Source organism: Hypanus sabinus, chromosome 22, assembly GCF_030144855.1.
Source record: "Hypanus sabinus isolate sHypSab1 chromosome 22, sHypSab1.hap1, whole genome shotgun sequence".
NCBI lineage: Eukaryota > Metazoa > Chordata > Chondrichthyes > Myliobatiformes > Dasyatidae > Hypanus > Hypanus sabinus.
The window spans coordinates 22,439,613-22,462,012 of record NC_082727.1 but is presented as its reverse complement, the minus strand read 5'-3'; the positions used below and the strand labels follow the sequence as shown (position 1 = coordinate 22,462,012).

General features: G+C 41.0%; 1 protein-coding gene across 2 annotated transcripts in view; it reads right to left on the bottom strand.

Annotated features, from left to right (window-relative positions):
* The window catches only part of dna2 (DNA replication helicase/nuclease 2), a 100,238-nt gene that overhangs the window by 37,053 nt on the left and 40,785 nt on the right, over window positions 1-22,400 (bottom strand). For both annotated transcript variants that reach the window (XM_059947274.1, XM_059947273.1), the window contains exons 5-9: window positions 20,666-20,814; window positions 18,575-18,706; window positions 12,857-13,082; window positions 8,493-8,610; window positions 4,116-4,281 (exon numbers count right to left, since the gene is read on the bottom strand). In XM_059947274.1, the coding sequence (XP_059803257.1) occupies window positions 4,116-4,281; window positions 8,493-8,610; window positions 12,857-13,082; window positions 18,575-18,706; window positions 20,666-20,814 (791 nt within the window). The remainder of the gene's footprint in view (window positions 1-4,115; window positions 4,282-8,492; window positions 8,611-12,856; window positions 13,083-18,574; window positions 18,707-20,665; window positions 20,815-22,400) is intronic.

Sequence of the window (22,400 nt, the reverse complement as noted above, 5' to 3'; positions counted from 1 at the left end):
GACAGGACTAGAATATGAAAGCACGGATGAATTGCTGACTCTTTATAAAGCATTGGTCAGACTGCCTTTGAATTACTTGAGAGCAGTTTTGGGCCCCTCAACTGAGAAAGTTGTGCTGGCATTGGAATGAATCTAGAGGTGGTTCACGAGAATGACCCCAGGAACGAAAGGGTTAACATATAACGAGCATTTAACGGCTCTGAGCCTGTACTTGCTGGACTTCTGAAGAATGAAGGGAATCTAATTGAAATGTATCAGATAATGAAAGGATGGACATGGAGAAGATGTTTCCTTGAGTGGGAAAGGCTAGGACGAGAGAGCACAACCTCAGAATACAAGGATGTCCCTTTAGTAAAGAGATGAGGAAGAATTTCTTCAACCAGAGGGTGGAATTCCTTGCCACAGATGACTGTGGAGGCCGTCATTTGGGTATACAGTATTTAAAGAGGTGGTTGACAGGTTCTTGATTTTTTAAGGGTGGCAAAGGTAATGGGGAAAGGCAAGAGAATCAATGGAGTTGAGAGGGATAATACATCAGCCATAATCAAAGGGAAGGGCAGACTCAATGAGCCAAATAGCCTAATTCTGCTCCTATGTCTTATGGTCTCAATGAGATTACTGCAAATAGAGAAAAATGGCACAACAGAGTGGGCATTTTATACTATACAGTTTTGAAAATTAAGATGACACAGTCATCACACAGAACATGGCAACCTTAGCTTAAGAGTTACAAGTTTGGGTTTAAGAGTGCCGCAGTAGTGTAGTGGTTAGCACGATACCACTACAGCTTGGGATGTCAGAGCTCGGAGTTCAAGTCCAATAGCAGCTGAAGGAGTTTGTATGTTCTGCTCATGACCATGTGGATTTCCTCTGGGTGCTCCAGTTTCCACCCACAGTCCATCGACATGCCTCAATGACTATTGTCCAGTGAAACTTACATCTACTGTGATGAAGTTCTCTGAGGCGTTGGTGATGAAGCATTTCATCTGCCCGAGGAGCGATTTGGATCCACTACAATTTTCCTATGGTCAGAACAGGTCAACAGCAGGTCGTATTTTATTGGCTCTTCACTCAACTCTGGAACATCAGGACAATAAAGATGCACACATCAGGATGCTCTTCATTGGCTACAGCTCTGCATTCAATACTATCATTCCCTCAAAACTAATAAATAAGCTCCAAGACCTAGGCCTGAACATTTCCTTGTACAACTAGATCCTCAATTCCCTCACTCGCAGACTCCAATCAATCCACAATCACCATCTGCACAAGGCTGTGTGCTTAGCCCTCTGCTCTACTTGCTTTAAACTTTTGACAATGAGGCCAAGTACAGCTCCAATGCCATATTTAGGTTTGCTGACAACACCACTATTGTTAGCCAAATCAAAAGCAATGACGAATCAGCAGATAGGGAGCAGAATGAAAATCTGGCTGAATGGTACCATAGCAACAACCTCTCATTCTATGTCAGCAAAACCAAACAGCTAATTATTGACCACAGGAAGAGGAAACAGGAGGTCCTTGAGCCAGACCTCATCAAGGGAACAGAGGTGGAGAGGATCAGTAATTTTAAATTCCTCAGCATTATTATTTCAAAGTTTATGTCCTGTGCCCAGCACACAAGTGCCATTACAATGAAGGCATGGTAGTGCCTCTAATTTCTTAGAAGTTTGCAAAGATTCAGAATGTCATCTAAAAGTTTGACAAACTTCTATGGATGCATGGTGGAGAGCATACTGACTAGTTGCATCAGGATCTGGTATGGAAACACCAATGCCTTTGAATGGAAAAGCCTACAAAAGGTAACGATACAGCTTGCTCTATCACACCTTCCTACCCCATTGAGCACACCTACAAGGAAAGCTGTCTCAAGAAAGCAGCATCCATCATTAATGACCCCCACCATCCAGACCATGAACTCTTCTCGCAACTGCCATCAGGAAGGAGGTACAGGAGCTTTAGGTCCCACACCACCAGGTTCGGGAACACTTATTACCCCTCAACCTTCAGGCTCCTGAACCAGAGTGGATAACTTTATTCACCCTAACCAACAACCTCACTTTCAAGGATTCTACAACTTGGGTTCTCAATATTATTTATTTATCTAATATTATTAGTTTGCTTTTCTTTTTGTATTTGCACTTGTCGTCTTTTGCACATTGATTGTCCATCTTTGTGTGTAGTTTTTTTTCCATTGATTCTGTTGTGTTTCTTTATATTTACTGTGACTAGCCGCAAGAAAATGAATTTTAAGGTAGTATATTCTGACATACATGTATGCACTTTGATAATAAATTTACTTTGAACTTTAAATTCGAGCCTGAGCCAACAATCAAACATCAAGTTTATACTAATACTGTGCTAATCGTATTTTGTTCCCTCCGTTTCCCCTCAATCCCTCACAGATTTTACTACTTACTTACGCACAAGGGGCAATTTGCAATGGCCAATTAACTAACTAACTTGCATATCTTGGGGATGTGGGAAGGAACCAGAGCACCCAGAGGAAATCCACACAGTCACAGGGAGAACATGCAAACTTGGCAGACGGTGCAGCTGCTCAGGGTTGAACCCAGGTTGATGAAGCAACAAGGTTATGCTCTACTAGTTGTGTCACTTGTGCCATCTAGTACAAATATACCAATCATATCTCACCACCATCACCCAGTTCAATTGTATAAATGGTAAAAAGCTGAAGTTTCAGCACTGTTTAACTGTGGCAGGACTCAGTACAACTTTCCAAACAGAAAAAGATCATTTTATGCCTATTCACTTTTTCCTGCTAGCACTCAGTCTTGTAACCACACCAACGTTACCTCCAATGTTCCAAGCTTTAATACTTGCAATAACCCTTCATGAAGAATGTATCAAATCCTCTGCATATCTTGGGACATGCAATGACTTCCCATTTAAATATAATGCATAATACTTCTTCAAAGGATCTAATAAGATGGTCAAATTATTTATCAATTGCCTTCTGCAAAACCACATTGACTTTGAAGCCACAAGTGACTGCAGCAGCAGGATTTATGGTCTCTTGAATATTTGCACCATGTTGTCTCTGCCCAATTATCCTCGTATTTCAGGGCATCTTGCTATAACATTGTTCTGACATTTCCCTCATGGTATATTTTTAAGATAATTGGCTTATACACTCAATGAACACCTTCATAATGAGAGAGGACAGAGGAGAATGGCCAGGCTGGTTCAAGCAAACAGGAAGGTGACAATAACTCAAATAACCACGTGTTACGACAGTGGTGTGCAGAAGCGCATCTCTGAACTTTGAAGCACACGAGCTACAGCAGCAGCAGACCACTGACAGGTTCTCAGTGTAGTTTCCCGCTTCCTATCTTTTTTTGGAATAAAGAAATAACTTTTGTTATTTTCAGTTTAATGGAAACTTCCCTAAGTGCAGGGAACATAGAAAAATTAAAATCAATGCTTGAAAAATCAAAACCAAAATACACATGCCAGAAATCTGAAATATAAACTGAAATGTTACAAACAGCAGGTCAGGCAGCATCTGCAGAAAGAAAGAGTTTTGATTTCTTTTCAGCTCAAAGATGGCATGAATATCAAATATCTCAGCCAGCCATACATTTCAAGACCCTTGCATGAAGACCATCAGGGCCTGGAGACTCAACAGCTTGGGACTCCAACAATTTACTCACTACCACTGCCCTGGTGATTGTAATTTTCATTATTTTTCTATCCCTTCCAGTTCCAGATTTACAGCAATTTCTAGGATATTACTTGCAACCTCTGTGAAGACTGTCACAAAATCGTGTTTAACTTATTCCAATTGCAAATACACTTCAAAGCATAATAACCTCTATTGATGTACTATAGGAAGTCAAGGCATCATGAGGGCAGCACATATATGCAATCCTTCCTTTTCAAGACCCCATATTACACAAACTCTTTCAAATGCTACTCTGCAACCTCCCATCGTAGCTTCCATACACATTCCATTCTTCAGTACTCAAATAACTGGACAATCTCTTGAGTTTTTAGGAATCACCCACTTGGTCTCCCTTTTCCCATCATTACACACGCCTTCACATTTTGAACTTGCTGTCATTTTCTGATACAACCCCAAGGACAGGATGTACCTGCTATATAAAGCACAGTTACGTCGCTGTGAGCAGAATGTGCAAGCCTGCTTGTCACTGATGACTGGAGGTAGCAGTGCAGGGTGCGCATTAGTTTTCTTCAGCTCTGTCCATACTATGCCATTCATCAAATAGAAAGCCAGCCGATTCCTTAGCTTCAACAATTCTAGATAAAGAATGAAACAGGAATAGTTTTAGGTAAAATACAAAAGCAAATGTTGTGGATGCTGGAAATCTAAAGGAGAAACAGAAGATGTTACATTTCTGTAATGTCTTGTCATTTCAATCCAGTTGCAATATTCCCTTTAACACTTTCCCCTTTGTTCTCCCCTCCCATATTCCCTTTTCTGAAGCTCTTGTCCTACTTACTCCATTGTACCCCAGTTCTGATATAAAGTCGTTTACTTGAAATGTTAACTCTTTCCACTGATATTGCCTGGTATATTTAATATTACCAATATTATGTTTTCATTTAACCTGCAAAAAAACCTGAATTGTATATGATGACATATATGTACTTCCAAAATAAATTTTCTTTGAACTTTGAGATTAAATGTTTCTAAGGAAAATTATTTATGATAAACTGGTTGGTGTGGTGGTTACAAATTCCAAAATCAGGGGACTGCAGGCCAGTGAGTCTGATATTGTAGTGAGTAATTTGCTGGAGGAAATACTGAGAGAAAGGATCTACTAAGATTTGGAGAGACAGGGTCTGATTTGAGACCGTCAGCAAGGGAAGCCATGGCTGATATATCCCCTGGAGTACTTCAAGGAGGTAACCAAGAGGGTGGATATGGGTAGGACAGTGGATGTTGTCTATATTGACTTTAGCAAGGCTTTTGAGAATGGCCCTCATGAAGGCTAGTCTGGAAAATTAAATTGCATGAGAACCATGGGGATTCAATGGACGGATTCATAATTGGCTTTGTGGTAGGAAAAAGAGTGATGGTCAAGGTTTATTTCTCAGATTAGACCTGTGTCTAATAGTGTGCCATAGGGATCAGCACTGAGACCTTTACTGCTTACAACTCGTGCAGGCAGTTGTTTGCACATGTGTGTACATGCATATGTGTGCATGTGCCGACTTTTTTTCTCCAAATTGACTTTGGCTCGCTGTCTTCCCAATTTTGATAAGTGAAACTACACCATACATACAATATTTCTACCTTATATAGGGTGTATATTTATCATATCATTCCTGCTTTTACTATACATTAGTGTTATTTTAGGTTTTATGTGTTATTTGGTAGGTTATTTTTTGAGTCTGGGAACGCTCAAAAATTTTTCCCATACAAATTAATGGTAATTGCTTCTTTGCTTTAAAACATTTCGGTTTACAAACGGTTTCATAGGAATGCTCTACCTTCGGATTACGGGGGAAACCTGTACAGTATATGGTATTTATTTTACAATCAACATCTGACTTTACTAAAATTATCAAATGCCATTTCTGGTGTTTGTAAATTATGTTGTGTATTCCCTACACTACAATACTTTAAAAAAAAACGAATTAGCTGTCATCTTGAATGGCCAGCACAATGGTACAGCAGCTGCCTCACAAAATCCCAGGTTCAATCGGACCTCAGGTGCACTTTGTGTGGAGTTTGCCCCGTAACCGCATGGATTTCCTTCCACATCCCAAAGAGTTGTTGGTAGTTCAACTGACAGGGAGTTGATCTTTGTGTAAGTAGAATTTAGAGTTTGAAAAGAATGTGGGCAGAATAAATGCAACAAGGATCCTATGGGATAGAGGGCTTGTCTCTACAGTGAATTATAAAACTATTTAGCCCCCAAATCTTTGTTCACATAAGTGAGTTTTACAACCATGAATTTTGATCAATTTAACTGAGAATTTATATTTGTGAATCACGTGCTCCTTTTTCTCCACACACTAAAGCCCAAAAAAAGGGAAATTTTTTAAAGCATGAGAAACTAAAAATTCAAAATCTGAAATGTCAGCAGTTCAAAAGTAATCATCCCCCTTTGCTCAGTACTGCCAGAGATGTTTGATTGGTTCAGACTTTTTGACTACAGCTATCAAGAACATCAATTTTCTTCATTTGAAGTCACTCCATGATTCTCTGGCAGTGTGTCATTATCCTTCTGAAAGATTAACTTCCTTCCCAGTTTAAGCTTTCTGGCAGAGGCTGGAAGGTTTTTAATCCAGGATCTCTCTGTATTTAGCAGCACTCATCTTCCCATCAATTCTGACCAGATTTCCAGTCCCTGCTGTTGAAAATCACTCCACAGCACGATGCTACCTCCACCATGCTTTATGATAGGGGGGTGTTACCCTGGCTGATGTGCAGTGTTAAGATTTATATCACACGTACTGCTTAGTGTTGAGGCCAAAAAGTCCCACTTTACTTTCATCCAACCACAAGACCTTCTTTCACATCTTTACAGGATTTTCTAAGTGACGCTTTGCAAAGTCTTTACAGGCAAGGATATGCTTTTTTTTAAGCCGGATCTGCTTCTTTGCCACTTTCCCATAAATACCCTTTTTGTGCAAAACCTTAGAGATTGTGGAACCATGAACTTCATCTCCAGTTGCAGCTGCCGACTTCTGCAGCTCACTCTGAGTGAATAACAAAAGAAAATCTGTAGATGCTGGAAATCCAAGCAACACACACAAAATATTGGAGGAACTTAACAGGCCTGGCAGCATCTATGGAAAAAAGTACAGTCAACATTTCGGGCCAAGACCATTCGGCAGGACTGGAGAGAAAAAGATGAGGAGTAGATTTAACTGCCCAGCTTGCTAAGTTCATCCAGCATTTTACGTGTGTCACTCAGAGTTACTGTTGACATTACAGTAGCCTTTCTTCAAAGTTACCATTCTTCTCTGGCGACTAAGCCTGAGGAGCAGCCTGACCTAAGCAGTGTGGTTGTAGTTTCATAATTTTCCCCACTATTGCACTGAGCTCTGAGGTACGTTCAGTGCTTTTGAGATGGTCTTGTACCCTTCCCTGGATTTGTGCTTCTCTATTATCATTTCCCTTACTTGCCTTGAATGCTCTATTGACTTCAACTTGGTTTGGTCTGTTGAAAATCTACCACATTGTTGGATCTTACAGAGAGAGGACATATTTATTCCTAATATATTGCACCTGAGGAAAAATATTGCAGCAATTGGTTTTTAATTTTTAGTAAATTGTTAACAGGTTTTGGAATTTTATTTTGATTTGAAATGATGCACAATGTTTTGTAGGTTGGCTCAAAAAAGTCATACTTCAATATGTTTTAAATTCCAAAAATGAGACAGTAAAATGTGAAAATATTTGTGGGGGCTGAATACTTTTTAAAGGAACTATATAAGGCAGGAAACAAAGGCCAGTGGTGGGAGAATATTTTCATGACTGGAAGTCTGTGATGAGTGATGAATCTTAGCGATCAGTGCAGGAACTTCTGCCATTTCTTACATATATTAACAACTTTAATGCGAATGCCAAAGGGATGATTAGTAAGTTTGCAGATTACATGAAAACTGGTGGTATTGTGAATAGCAAGCAAGGTTGTCCAAGGTTAAGCAGGATAAGGATCAGTTGGTAAATTGGGTACATTGCTGGCAGGTGGAATTTAATCTCAGAAGAGCAGCAGATAAGTCTATTACTGTTTGCACATCTTTACAGAAATAGTGCACCCATTGCAACAGGAAGACGGCGAGAATCTTCTTATGAAACTGGCTTTTAAGTGTTTACAAACTCAAAAGCTGTAGTTTTAACAAAATGGCCAGCAATGACACAACTCCAAATAGGAAAGGCAAGCTAAATCAGATATCTTACCCCTACCTGATTATTTCATTCTCAAACTCATGAATTATTGTGGCCCAACTCTTGCCCTGTATGTCAGACTCAGACACAAAACTGCCTTATACATTTCCCAATGAACAATTAGTTCTTTTGAAATAACTTGTTTGAAATGTCCACCTTCATAGTTTTACCTGTACCTTTTTCTCTTTTGATTATCGTAAAGTTTATCGCAAGGTATTCAGCCATATTTATTCTGGCTTTATGTCTGCCTTGCCAACTGGTCAGAATTAAATTGTGAGAATGTATTTGTTGATCTACGAGCCCAATCCTGCGCCCCTCATCCCATATCTAATGAGTATACATTACCTTCAGAAAGATGTGGGTGGTAGCATAGCAGTTAGTGTAAAGCTGTTACAGCGCCAGAGAACTGGGATCAACTCCCACCACTGCCTATAAGCAGTTTGAATGTTCTTTCTGTGACCACACAAGTTTCCTCTAAGTACTCTGATTTCCTCCCACATTACACAGGGCTCTGACTGGATTGGTGATGGCCAACATGACAGAGCATTTCACCATGTGACAAAAACTGTGCATGAGTCATTTGCATTTCCTAAGTTTTTGATACCTCTCCTGTCCATATGATTGCCTGGTACTGGATACATGGCACCAGTCTTGAGGTAGAGCAGAAATCCAGCCTCGGGATCTTCCCTGAGTTGTTGGCTCAACAAAGTGTACAGAATAACCTAGAGGAAAGGAGCATTTGCACATGTAGTTTTAGATGAACCAACTTAAACAAGTCTTAAAACCAAGTTTTATTTACTGCTTGAACATCACAACATCAATTTGCCTACCTAAATACAGAACACACACAAAATGCCGAAGGAACTCAGCAGGTCAGGTAACATCTATGGAGGAAAATGAACCATTTGAGGCTGAGACCTTTCATGAGGACTGGAAAGAAAAAGGGCAAAACACAGAGAGAAAAAAAGTGGGGGGAGGATTACAACCGAGAAGCTGGGAGGTGATAGGACACAGAGGAAAAGAGCTCATAGGGGATTTTAATATGCAGGTAGATTGGAAAAATCAGGTTAGAGCTAGACCCCAAGAGAAGGAATTTATAGAATACCTATGAGAGACTTTACAGAGCAGCTTGTGGTTGAACTCACTAGGGAAGACACAATTCTGGATTAGGCATTATGTAATGAACCAGTTTTGGAAAGATACATCCCAAAGAAGTAGTATTCTAAAGGGAGGATGAGGCAACCATAACTGACAAAGGAAGGTAAGACAGCATAAAAGCAAGAAAGGGCATATAATACAGCAAAAATTAGTGGAAAGTGAACAGTATTAACAGAAGGTATTAAGGAGAAAAGATGAAACATGAAGCTAAGCTATCCAATAATATAAAAAGGATAACAAAAATGTCTTTAGATACATGAAGAGTAAAAAAGCAGTGAGAGTGGATATCAGACCACTGAAAATGATGCTCAAGGTAGTACTGTAATGGGGGATAAAGAAATGGCAGATGAACTTAAGTATTTTGCATCCATCTTCACTCACACACCAGCAGTATGCATGAAATTCAAGAGCATCAGGGGCAGAAGTGAGTGTAGTTGCGTTTGGGAAGCTGAAGAGTCTGAAGATAGACAAGTCACATGGAACCACATCCCAGTGTTCTGAAAGAGGTAGCTGAAGAGATTGTGGAGACATTAGTAGTCATCTTTCAAGGATCACTAGATTCTGGAATGGTTCCAGAGTACAGAAAAATAGCAAATATCCACTTTTTAAGAAGCAAGGGAGACAAAATGCAGGAAATTATAGGCCAGGTAGTCTGACTTCAGTGGCTGAAGTCCAATATTAACGATGAGGTTTTGGGGTACATGAAGGCACATGAGACAATAGGCCAAAGCCAGCATGGTTTCCTTGAGGGGAAATCCTGCCTGACAAATCTGTTGGGATTCTTTTGAGGAAATAATAGATAGGATAGACAAAGAGAGTCAGTGGATCTTGAGAAGGCCTTTGACAAAGTGCCGCACTTGAAGCTACTTAACAAGGTAGGAGCCCATGGTATTACATGAAAGGTGCATAGAAAATTGGCAGGAGGAAAGAGGAATAAAGGGGGCCTATTCTGGTTGGCTGCCAGTAACTAGTGGCGGTCATCAGGGGTTGGCATTGGGACCATTTCTTTTCATATTATACGTCAATGATTTGAATGATGGATTTGATGGCTCTGTAGACAAACTTGCAGATGATACGAAGATTGGTAGGGGGCAGGTAGTGTTGCAGGTATCAGGGAGTGTGCAGAAGGACCTGGATAGCCTGTGAGAATGGACAAAGTCGTCACAGAGGGAATATAGTGTAAGAAAGTGTATAGTCATGCACTTTGGTAGAAGGAATAAAGGCATAGTCTATTTTCTAAATGGGGAGCAAATTCAGAAATCAAAGGTGCAAAGGGGCTTGGGAGTTTTCCGACAGGATTTCCTAACTGTTAATTTGCAGGTTGAGTCGGTGTAAGGAAGGCAAATGGAATGTCAGCATTTGTTTCAAGATGACTAGAATACAAGAGCAAAGGATGTCCTGCTGAGGCTTTATAAGGCACTGGTCAGAACTCACTTGGGAGTATTGTGAGCAGTTTTGAGCTCCTTATCTAAGAAAAGGTCAAAACAAAGTGACAAGAATGAATCCAGGAATAAAAGGTTAACACTTGAGGAGTGTTTGATGGCACTAGGCCTGTACTCACTGGTGTTTAGAAAAATGATGGGGGATCTCACTGAAACTTATCAAATATTGAAAGGTCTGGATAGAGTGTATATGGGGATGTTTCCTATAGTGGGGGAGTCTAGAAGCAGAGGGCGCAGACTTAGAACAGAGGGGCATAGATTTAGAACAGAGATGTGGAAGAATTTATTTTGCGATAGGATAGTGAATCTATGGAATTCAATGCCACAGATGGCTGTAAAAGCCAAGTCATTGAACATATTTAATGTGGAGGTCGATGGGTTCTTGACTAGTAAGGGTGTCAAGGGTTACGGGGAGAAGGCTGAACAATGGAATTAAGGAATAAATCATGGAATGGCGGAGCAGACTCAATGAGTTTAATGGCCTAATTCTGCTCCTTTGTCTTACGATGGTGCTCTTGTGATCTAAGTATCTGCCCTCTAGCTTGTAGAAGCCAAATATCAGCTATATCATAAACAGCCCACTATCACCCAGGCAGTTACAAATCCTATTTTTTCCCCAAAAGATCTTCCTTTCACAGTTTTCAGTGCCAATCCCACACTGCCGACATCTACTTTTCGTTTCATTATGATCATGCCCCTATGAACTTCTCTCCATTTTGGCCAGTCCATTGCCCTCAGCCACTCTGTAAGTGTCCTGTACTCTCAGCTCAACCAATTCATCTCTGTCACGCAAAACAAAAATCAGACTCTAGAGAGAATCGGTAGGTTGGGCAGCATCCACAAAGGGGAATGGCTAATGGATGTTTTGGGTCAAGGCCCTTCCTCTGAATTGTCCAGTGCCAGATGGAGGTGTTAACCCAAAACATCAAAATCCTGTTCCCTCTACAAATGCTGCATGACCCACTGTGTTTCCTCCAGCACTGTTGTTTTTCTCCAGATTCCAGCATCTGCAGTTTCTTGCATCTCCAAATTTATCAGAGATGTACAGTACAATCCTTCAACTATTGTGTTCCACAACAGGAAGCCTTCAGGTCCTCTGCTTCTTCCTCAAATGTGGACACAAACAGTTCTCATTCACATCACACAACTGCCTGGTTGAACTCAACCTTGCATTGAACAACCTCCTTGAACTCCAATCACTTTTTCCCAGTTCAGAGCTATAGATAAGGGAGCTCCTGTAAACCCAAACAATGCCTGCCTTTTTGTAATCTACAGGGAACAGACTTTCCTATCAACAACTTTGTTTGATGCTGCTTCTTTCCTGCAAGCTTACAAGTCTCAAAGATTTCAGTACCTTCACTGCTAATCTCCACACTGCTTGTTTTCACATGTTCCTTTTCTGATTCTTCCCTTTCTGATCTCCCCTTCTCCAAATACAAACTAACCACAAGCATTAATTACAATCTTACAGACTCCACATCTGTCCCAATCTGGCTGTAATGAATCCTTTCCATTCCTCAACTCCACTGTATTTGCTCCAATTAATAAATTTTCCACAGAAATGAAATGTTTTCCTGCTCCCTGTGTCATAGCTCCTCTTAGTGGACTACTTTCAACAGTTCAGCTCTCAGTACTCACCTCCCTTTCTCCTCCTAGAGAGAATTCCCATGTTCCTTACCTTCCACTCTACCAACCTCCTTATTCAAAAGAAATTTTCCAATTTTATCCAGCTCCAGCAGGATTCTACCACCAGATACAAACCTCTCTTCCCCATATTTCCTCCTTTGTGGCCCCTCCTCAGTCTGCACCAACCACTCCCTAACACATGGCACTTTCTAATGCAATACAGGAAATTCAAATGCTTTCATACCTCTCCCCTTCAGCTGACCCTGGGAAACATTTTTTTGTTCTAACCAGCATGAAAATATGCAAGATCTGGTGTCGTCGATGACGTGCAGAACCACAACATCAGTAACAAACCTCTGCTGGGTTTGTCCTGGTGGTGGAACAAAACATATTTTACAGATCACGACGAAAGCATCTGAGATGACGAATACAATTGTCCCAGCAGCTGCTGGATGACTAGTTTGCGGGACAACTCACCCAACCTAGGTAAAAGGACTGATCAATGTCAGTCTTCGAAATCCATCCAGATTGACATTTTAAATTCTAAACTTATTTGAAAAGGTAACATGGGAGCTTGTTGGTAAAATAAAAACAACAGTGAAAGGAAGCTGGGATCAAGGTCTAAATTCACAGAGTGGTTAATGAGTTGGTCAATGTTCCCTTTCTCCCTCATGAATGTCAGCACTCTTGGAACCACAACCCAGCAAGGGGTAACACTGTCTCAATATGCTAATGACTATACCTGACTTCGGTGCTCCACAGAGTTGGATTCCTTCCCAGTTTTAAGCTCTAAAGGCACAACTCTGTTCTGGCTCCTGCACCGGCGGTGAATTTTAACAGCAGCAGTTACATCAATCTTGCCCTTCAAGCCAAACCTTGGGGACCAAATATTCTCTTCAACATCTTCAATATCAAGAATTGTGATAGCACAAGCTGAATCTGATTTGATCAGATCACCATCACTAGGACTGGAAAAAAAAATAGAAAAAATGTATCTTAAGTATAAACGCCTAAAGATCAGGTAACCACTTTGTGAGCATTTCCATTCAGATAGTGTTCCTTATTATCCCATCTTTGATTCCAACATTTAGGTATTAGGTAGTAGATTAAAGAGCAGAACCCACAACCTATAATCTGAGGAAACTTCCAGTGGCATCAGTATTGGAATAAGAAGATGACGGTGTGGCTAAAGTTATGGTGTAGGAGGGAGGCTTTAGATTTTTGGCCCATTGGTAAGTGCAGTGGTTCAACCTACTCTCCGGAGTAGATGGGACCAGTGAAAGCAGGATGGGTTACATCTGGACTGCAACAGATCCATCATCCTTGCTGGGAGGTTTGATCAGCACTTGGGAATATGATTTTGCTATAATCGCTGAGACATGGTGGAATGAAGTACAGTAATGGCAGCTCAGCATTCCAGGTATAGATGTTTCAGATGTGATAGCTAGGGAAATAAGAGAGGAGAGGGTCTGGCATAATTGTTCAAGGAGACCATTATTGCGATACTGAAGAAGAATACCTTAAACGACTCCTCAAATGAGTAGCGTTTATACGTAGAGTATTGTTATGGGTGACAGATGATAAATATTCAGAATAGAAAATAGTCTACATAGTCCACAAACACCATTGAGTTGTGTTGACTTTAAGAGATGGTGTCTAATGGAATGAAATCAGAGCAAAATGACTACTTTTGGTTTGTTCGTAAGAAAGGAAAGGGCTGCAGCTTTTATTAAGCACATAAAATTACTCTCACATGCTTTATTCAAAAACTCCTACATTGGTGACCACAACACTCTCAGACAATTCCAGAGTTACTCAACAACATGTCAAGGTTCAAGGTACATTTACATACCCCATTTCCAGAAAAGTTGGGATATTTTCCAAAATGCAATAAAAACAAAAATCTGTGATGTTAATTCACATGAACCCTTATTTAACTAACAAAAGTACAAAGAAAAGATTTTCAATAGTTTTACTGACCAACTTAATTGTATTTTGTAAATATACACAAATTTAGAAGTTGATGGCTGCAACACACTCAACAAAAGTTGGGACAGAGTTAAAATAAGATTGAAAAGTGCACAGAATATTCAAGTAACACCGGTTTGGAAGATTCCACATTAAGCAGGCTAATTGGTAGCAGGAGAGGTATCATGACTAGGTATAAAAGTAGCATCCATCAAAGACTCAGCCTTTGCAAGCAAGGTTGGGTAGTGGCTCACCCCTTTGTGCCAAAATTCATGAGAGTATTGTTAGCCAGTTCAAAAGGAACATTTCCCAATGCAAGATTGCAGAAAACTTAGGTCTTTCAACACCTACAGTACATAATATTGTGAAAAGATTCAGAGAATTCAGAGACATCTCAGTGTGTAAAGGGCAAGGTCGGAAACCACTGTTGAATGCGCGTGATCTTCGAGCCCTCAAGCGGCACTGCCTAAGAAACCGTCATGCTACTGTGACAATTATAGCCACCTGGGCTCAGGAGTACTTCAGAAAACCATTGTTACTTAACACAGTCCGTCCGGCTGCATCCAGAAATGCAACTTGAAACTGTATTACGCAAGGAGGAAGCCATGCATCAACTCTATGCAGAAACGCTGGTGAGTTCTCTGGGCCCGAGCTCATCTCAGATGTACCAAAAGACTGTGGAACCATGTGCTGTGGTCAGATGAGTCCACATTTCAGCTAGTTTTCGGAAAAAATGGGCGTCGGGTTCTCCATGCCAAAGATGAAAACGACTACCTGATTGTTATCAGCGAAAGGTGCAAAAGCCAGCATCTGTGATGGTATGGGGGTGCATCAGCGCCCACGGCATGGGTGAGTTACATGTATGTGAAGGTACCATTGACTCTGAGGCGTATATTAGGATTTTAGAGAGACATATGTTGCCATCAAGGCGACGTCTCTTCCCAGGACATCCATGCTTATTTCAGCAGGACAATGCCAGACCACATTCTGCACGGGCTACAACAGCGTGGCTTTGTAGACACAGAGTGCATATGCTTGACTGGCCTGCTGCCAGTCCAGATCTATCTCCTATTGAACATGTATGGTGCATCATGAAGAGGAGAATCAGACAACAGAGACCATGGACTGTTGAGCAGCTGAAGTCTTATATCAAGCAAGAATGGACAAAATTTCCAATTGCAAATCTACTACAATCAGTATCCTCAGTTCCAAAACGATTAAAAAGTGTTATTAAAAGGAAAGGTGATGTAACACAATGGTAAACATGCCTCTGTCCCAACTTTTGTTGAGTGTGTTGCAGCCATCAAATTCTATATTTGTGTATGTTTACAAAATACAATTACGTTGGTCAGTAAAACTATTGAAAATCTTTTCTTTGTACTTTTGTCAGTTAAATAAAGGTTCATGTGAATTAACATATCACAGATTTTTGTTTTTATTGCATTTATTATGTATGCAGTATACAACTCAAATTCATCTTCTCCAGACAACCACGAAACAAAAAACATGGTAGCCGTTCAAAGAAGAACATCAAACCCCCATGCACAAAAAAACTAATTGCGTAAACCGCAACAGAAACATCAACACCCCACATGCAAAAAAAAAATTTGTCTGCACGCGACTCTCACCTATTACAGACTTTTGTACTGTCTAAGTTTGAGAGTGCCAAACAGCTGCTCTCCTTGCCTGGCCTAGGTGATGTTCAGGCTTCAGAATGAATGCTATCTCTCCTGGGCAATCACCATCCTTGTTTTACTTTTATAGAACTCTTTATGCAACAAATGCCTGATCAAGTTCACACAGCCCTCACTAATACACCCATGAAGGACTATAGGGAGCTTGCTAAAATGGCCAATAGTCTAAATTCAGCCAGGCAGAGGTGCATCATTCTTCCTCCTTTCTCTGTGTCAATTAGCTCTGTCAGCAGAGCCCCCAGTAAAGTCACACCTGCAGCTCTAAATCAGACAACACCGAGTCTACGATTTTACCACACACTTCTGTACAAACACCATGCAACTTCAACCCCTCCACATGGTCTCTAAGCCCAGCAGTGGTTGCCGTCCATGCGATAATACTGCTGTCTTAAGTGAGGCCTCTGCCCCCGATCAGTACCTGGTGCCAGATATTCAAGACTTTTCAGCAGCTGTAAAAGATAATTCTTTGAAAAATGGACTTAGGCAGGTTTCTGTGTGTGCTGAGAGCATTCCTAAAACTGCTGTTATAACCGTGTTTGACCTATTTGAGATTTTGCACTTGCTGCTTGGATGTAAAATGCAGACCTTCCAGCAACTAATGGACTCTGTGTTAAAAGACTTAAGATTTTTTCTTGTTTACATACTTTCACAAGTGCATCCAAATCAGAACACTCATCACATCTCTGCACACTTTTTCAAGTCAACATAGGCTGATTATTCACCCCGTTAAATGCCAGTTTGGGTTATCTACTATTGACTTTCTCAGCCACCACATCTCCACGGAAGATGCGACACCCCTTCCATCAAAAATCACTGGACTTTCCACCGTCCCACATTACCAAAGCACTGCAGGAGTTTTTAGGTCTGATGAATTTCTATCACCCTTCAGCGAGCCACTGAATCTATGCTCCTCTGTATAGTACCCTTAAAGGCAATACCCCTAATCGCATACTCAAGTGCTCAGCAGATACGATCATCTCCCTGGGGCTCAGAACAGCACTAAAAAGAGGACCTACAGTCCTCCACAACAGAGTTGGTTTATAGGGCAGCTACTACAGGTGGCGGAAGATTATATTCCTGATGTCACGACAGTCTGGTTGGCTTCTAAGTAGTGTTCCGCCCTCCACATTAAACTCAATTCTTTTGCCCCTACTCCTACCTCCCATCATGGCACACAACACACTTGGGCTCTAGTTAACCAACATTCTACCTCATTCATTTTTGTCTGCTACATTGTTCATCAACACCTCCTTAAGTCCCCTTACAATGGTCCATTCCACGTTTTGAAATGGGGAGAAAAGACTTCTATTGTAGATAGGAAGGGTAAACTTCAATGTATTTCTGCAGATGGCCTTAAACTGACCCGCCAAGACCTGGATGGTTCCACTACCACACCCCCTGCATCAGAACATGAACACATGCGTGTCAGCAAAACCCTGGATGAACCAAAGGCACCTGATGTTACTCCAACCAAGTCACATAGGACCCGAGCCAAGCTTCAGACAGACTTACAACACTGGTTTTGGTGAATTTTGGCGGGGAGAGGAGGGCCGGTAAAGGGTAGGGTAATGTATGACAGACGATACATATTGTTCATAATGGAAACTCTTCTATATAATTCACAAACACCATCACTTTCAGAGTCGGTATCTGTAATAACAACAGCATAAGGCGACTGCTTTTGGTTTGTTCATAATGAAAGTAAAGGGCTGCAGCTTTTGTTAAGCACATAAAACAAATCTCATATGATTAATTCTCAAATCCTACAATACTACAGAGGCATCCCAATGGCCAGAAGGAGATGGAGGAGCAGATCCATTGGCAAATCTGAGACAAAAGACAGAATAGGGTTGAAGTGGTACAAGATTTCAACTTTCACAATGTTAACAGGGAATGTCTTAGTGTGAAAAGATTAAGAATTTTTGTACGCATGTATATAGGGATGGGTCAATGCTAGACCTAGCCCTAAGGGATTGAAGCTGGATGAAGTGTTGAGGAAACATAATTTAAGACTAAACACAAAGTACACTGCAGATGCTGTGGTCAAAGCAACACAAACAATACGCTGGAGGAACCCAGCAGGTCGGGCAGCATCTGTGGAATTCCATGGATGCTGCACAACCTACTGAGTTCCTCCAGCGTGTTGTACGTGATAATTTAAGACTGTTAGCAATCAAATCACAAATAAGAGAAAATCTGCAGATGCTGGGAATCTAAGCAACATATATAAAATGCTGGAGCAACTCAGCAGGCCAGGTAGCATCTATGGAAAAAAGTACAGTCGACGGTTCGGGCCAAGATGTCGACTGTACTTTTATTCCATAGAAGCTGCCTGGCTTGTTGAGTTCCTTATCTTAATAAGTTGCTTATCTTAATAAGTTACAGTGTGAAAGGATAAGGATGGTGTGGAAATTAAGGAACTGAACTGGGGGAAGGCCATTTCAAGGTCATTAGACAGAAACTGGCAAATACAGTATGGAAATGGCAACTTGCAAATAAACCAACATTCCAAAAGTCGGAGTCTTTTAAAATTGAAATACCATGAGTTCAGGGTCAACAGGTTTTCATAACCATGAAGTGCGAGCATGGCATGTCCAAGGAACCCTGGATGTTAAAGGAACCCCAACTATGGACCTCTTACCTCACAGGCATAGAATGCAGTTCAGAAACCCAGGCGGGAAAATATGACTTGCTTGTGAATTTAACACCAGCAGTTACCCCAAACAGCTTATTCCATTACAAGTACATACACTTCACTCGCTTAGCTTACATTCAATGCAATAGTGAGATACACCTACAGTTTAAGTTGCAATTGGCATTTGCCAGAACGAGGGGAATCTTCCATATAGTCCTGCGCCCAGGTCACCAATGATGGGAGATATTCTTCTACTGCACACACCACATCTCCTTGACTCAAATTCAGGCTGTACCTACACGTCAAAAATAAGACAAGATCATAGTTAGTCCAAAGATGGATCTCACAACATCTAACAATTTCATCGAGCAGATAATTGGAGTCTGAAATTGATATGTTAAAAGACAAATCCGCAAAATGGACATGACATTTCTTCTCAAGTTTGCTAGCTACAATACACAAATAACACAGAATTTCAATTTCAGAATACTGTTTCTGATTAGGATCAATACTTGATTCAACAGTCTGTGCTCACTATTATACATTTAATATAGAGAAACAGTTCCAGACGTTCTACAAAGATAAAAGGAAGAGTGGAAAGGAAACTACTGGAGAATCTATCATTTAATTCCCCCAAGAACCACAGTAATACTTCCAAAGGGGAACAGCTACCACACTCGACAGTATAGTCAGGAGCCACTTTCCAATGAGAAATGTCCTTCAACGTTTAGCTGCTTGTTAGGAAGCGAGGGTGGGATATGTTCAGAAAAGCAACACATCCATTTTAGCTAAGGCCTCTACACATGTGCAGTGGAACTGCAATTACAAACTAAGCTGAATGTGTGATCACAAATCATCTATTTTATGGAAATTAATATATTGTTTCCATTAATATGATCGTGTCTTTCATAATGAAGAAGAACAAGAGAAGGAATGTAGTGGACACATTGCAAAGACCATAACTGAAGATGAAGCACTATGCTGAATATTACACTCTGAAATTGTTCTAGTAGATAAACATAATTACTACTGAACAAAACAGAGTACACTATTATTTTTGCATTATTTTACACTTTAATAAAATTAAATTGAGAAGTTTGGATCGGTAATGCATGGCAAGGGTATGGAGGGTCCTGGTGCAGGTCAATAGGATTAGGAGGCTTAAATGATTTGGCATGGACTAGATGGGCCAAAGGGCCTGTTTCTGTGCTGTACCTTTCTATGAATCTGTCTAGACTCTAGATACTAAAGTTGCATTGTTTGCTGTGTAACCAAAACTATGTAGTCAGCTTTGTACTTGCTATTTGCTATGTATGTATCCAATTTAGTAGGAGAATGAAATCTCTGTATTGTCTCTGTACTATTGAACACATCAGTGACTTAAGAATGTAGCCAAATAAGAAGATAAAGGTGTGTTAATGAGAGGCTAGCTAAGAGATAACTACAGCGGTTGTATTGAGAGCATCCTGAGCAGCTGCATCACTGCCTGGTTCGGAAATTGCACCATCTCGGATCGCAAGACCCTGCAGCGGATAGTGAGGTCAGCTGAGAAGATCAGCGGGGTCTCTCTTCCCGCCATCACGGACATTTACACTACACACTGCATCCACAAAGCAAACAGCATTATGAAGGACCCCACGCACTCCTCATACAAACTCTTCTCCCTCCTGCCGTCTGGGAAAAGGCACCAAAGCATTCGGGCTCTCACGACCAGACTATGTAACAGTTTCTTCCCCCAAGCTGTCAGACTCCTCAATACCCAGAGCCTGGACTGACACCAAATTACTGCCCTCTACTGTGCCTATTGTCTTGTTTATTATTTATTGCAATGCCTGCACTGTTTTGTGCAATTTATGCAGTCCTGGGTAGGTCTGTAGTCTAGTGTAGTTGTCTTTTTTCTCTCTGTGTTGTATTTTTTTTTTTTTTACGTAGTTCAGTCTAGTTTTTTTTCTGTGTCATGTAACACCATGGTCCTGAAAAAACGTTGTCTCATTTTACTATGTACTATACATATCAGTTATGGTCGAAATGACAATAAAAGTGACATGACTTGACTTGAACCTGAGGACAACGGACCCCTCGATTAACGGTAGGGGTCCATGGCATAAAAAAGGTTGGGAACTCCTGATTTAGACAGATAAATCTAGATAGCATAAAAACACATTAAGGTCATCATGAAAAGGTGGAGCAGAAAAGCCAGTTTCTGTGCTGGACCTTTCTAAAATTGTATGAATTTGAAGAAAATTATACTTACATCTCTCCCAGATACTTTGGAGTACAAACGGTTTGAGAGGTGATTTCTTGCAGCTCATGCTGTGTAAACCTGCTGCTTGTTACGGCTTTTTGAAAGACCTCATGAACTAAAGTGCCAACCAACATCTGTTTTGTCCCCCTTTCACAAGCCTAGAGACAAAAAACAAGCATATTTATTATAAAGTCAATGGAGGAGTTAGGTGCTAAACAGTCTGCTGAGTACAATAACATAGTGAAATTCAACACACTTCAGATTATAAACACAAGAGATCCTGCAGATGCTAGAAGTTCACCTGACTTCAGATCCTCGTCACACATCTCTGGAAGTGTGGAACTATACAACTCTGCCAAATGATCATTAAATAATAAGCTCTGTTATAGATATAAAAATCAAAATATAGGGGAACCAAAAAAAAGTCAATGTTAAGTACCAGTCACTGACTCATTCTGGACTCCATTCCTAAAATGTCTGAGTTGAAGAGGATACTGTAACATATAGTAACATTCAAATTAAACAAAAGCAATAGGGTCCACAATGAATTTTGCCTATTCTGAAATACTGGTGAAACTATTTCCATGAAACACGTTGAATGAATGAATGGTACGGATAGACAGATCAGAGTCTACTATAAACCAGCAGAAAGGTTAAACTTTCATCTCATTAAGTATTTGTGTTAGCTCAGGAACAACCTCTGCAGCCAATCATGTTTGCACCAGTCGAGTTCACCCCATCTACCTGTACGTGGTCAGTTTCCCCGTCCCCTGCCTGTACACGGTCGGTATCCCCCTGTCCCCTGCCTGTACACGGTCGGTATCCCCCGTCCCCTGCCTGTACGCGGTCGGTATCCCCCTGTCCCCTTCCTGTACGCGGTCGGTATCCCCATCCCCTGCCTGTACGTAGTCAATATCCCTCTGTCCCCTGCCTGTACATGTGCTTGATTAAATGCTGTGATAATAATCATTGCCACTGTATCTGCTTCTATTTGCCTGCCACCCTCTGTGTAAAAACAATTGCCTTGCACATCTTTTTAAAACTTCCCCTCTCTTACCCAGCAGTTAGCAAAGTGTTTTACAGAGGCAGCAACCTCCAGTGAGGATCAGTTCCCACCGCTGCCTGTAAGGAGATGGTATGTTCACTCTGTGCTGCATGGTTTTTCTCCGTGTGGTCCAGTTTCTCCCCACATTCTAAAGATGTACAGTCAGGGTAAACCAGTTGTGGGCATGCTACGTTTTTGCCAGCAGCATGGCAACACTTGTGGGCTGCCCAGCATCACTTTCCCTGATTTGATGCAAACGATGCATTTCATTGTACATTTCAATGTAGACGTGACAAATAAAGCTAATCTGATTTCTATTATCTGACATTTCCACTCAGGGAAATAAACTCTATCTACCCTATTTATGCCTCCCATTACCTCTACCAGGTTGTCTCTCTGCCTCTGACACAGCAACAGTCCAATGGAGACATGGCAGCATAGCGGTTAATGTAACTCTATTACAGCAATGACTCTGGTTCAATTCCTGCTGCTGTCTGTAAACAGTTTGTACATTCTCCCCGTGACTGCGTGGGCTTCGTCCAGTTTCCTCCCACATTCTAGAGATGTACGGGTTAGCAGGTTAATTAGCCAATGGGTGTAATTGAGCAGCACAGGTTCACAGGGCTGAAAGACCTATTACTATGCTGTACTGTATCTCTAAAAAAAAATGGAAAAAATAAAAACAATCCAAGCTTGTTC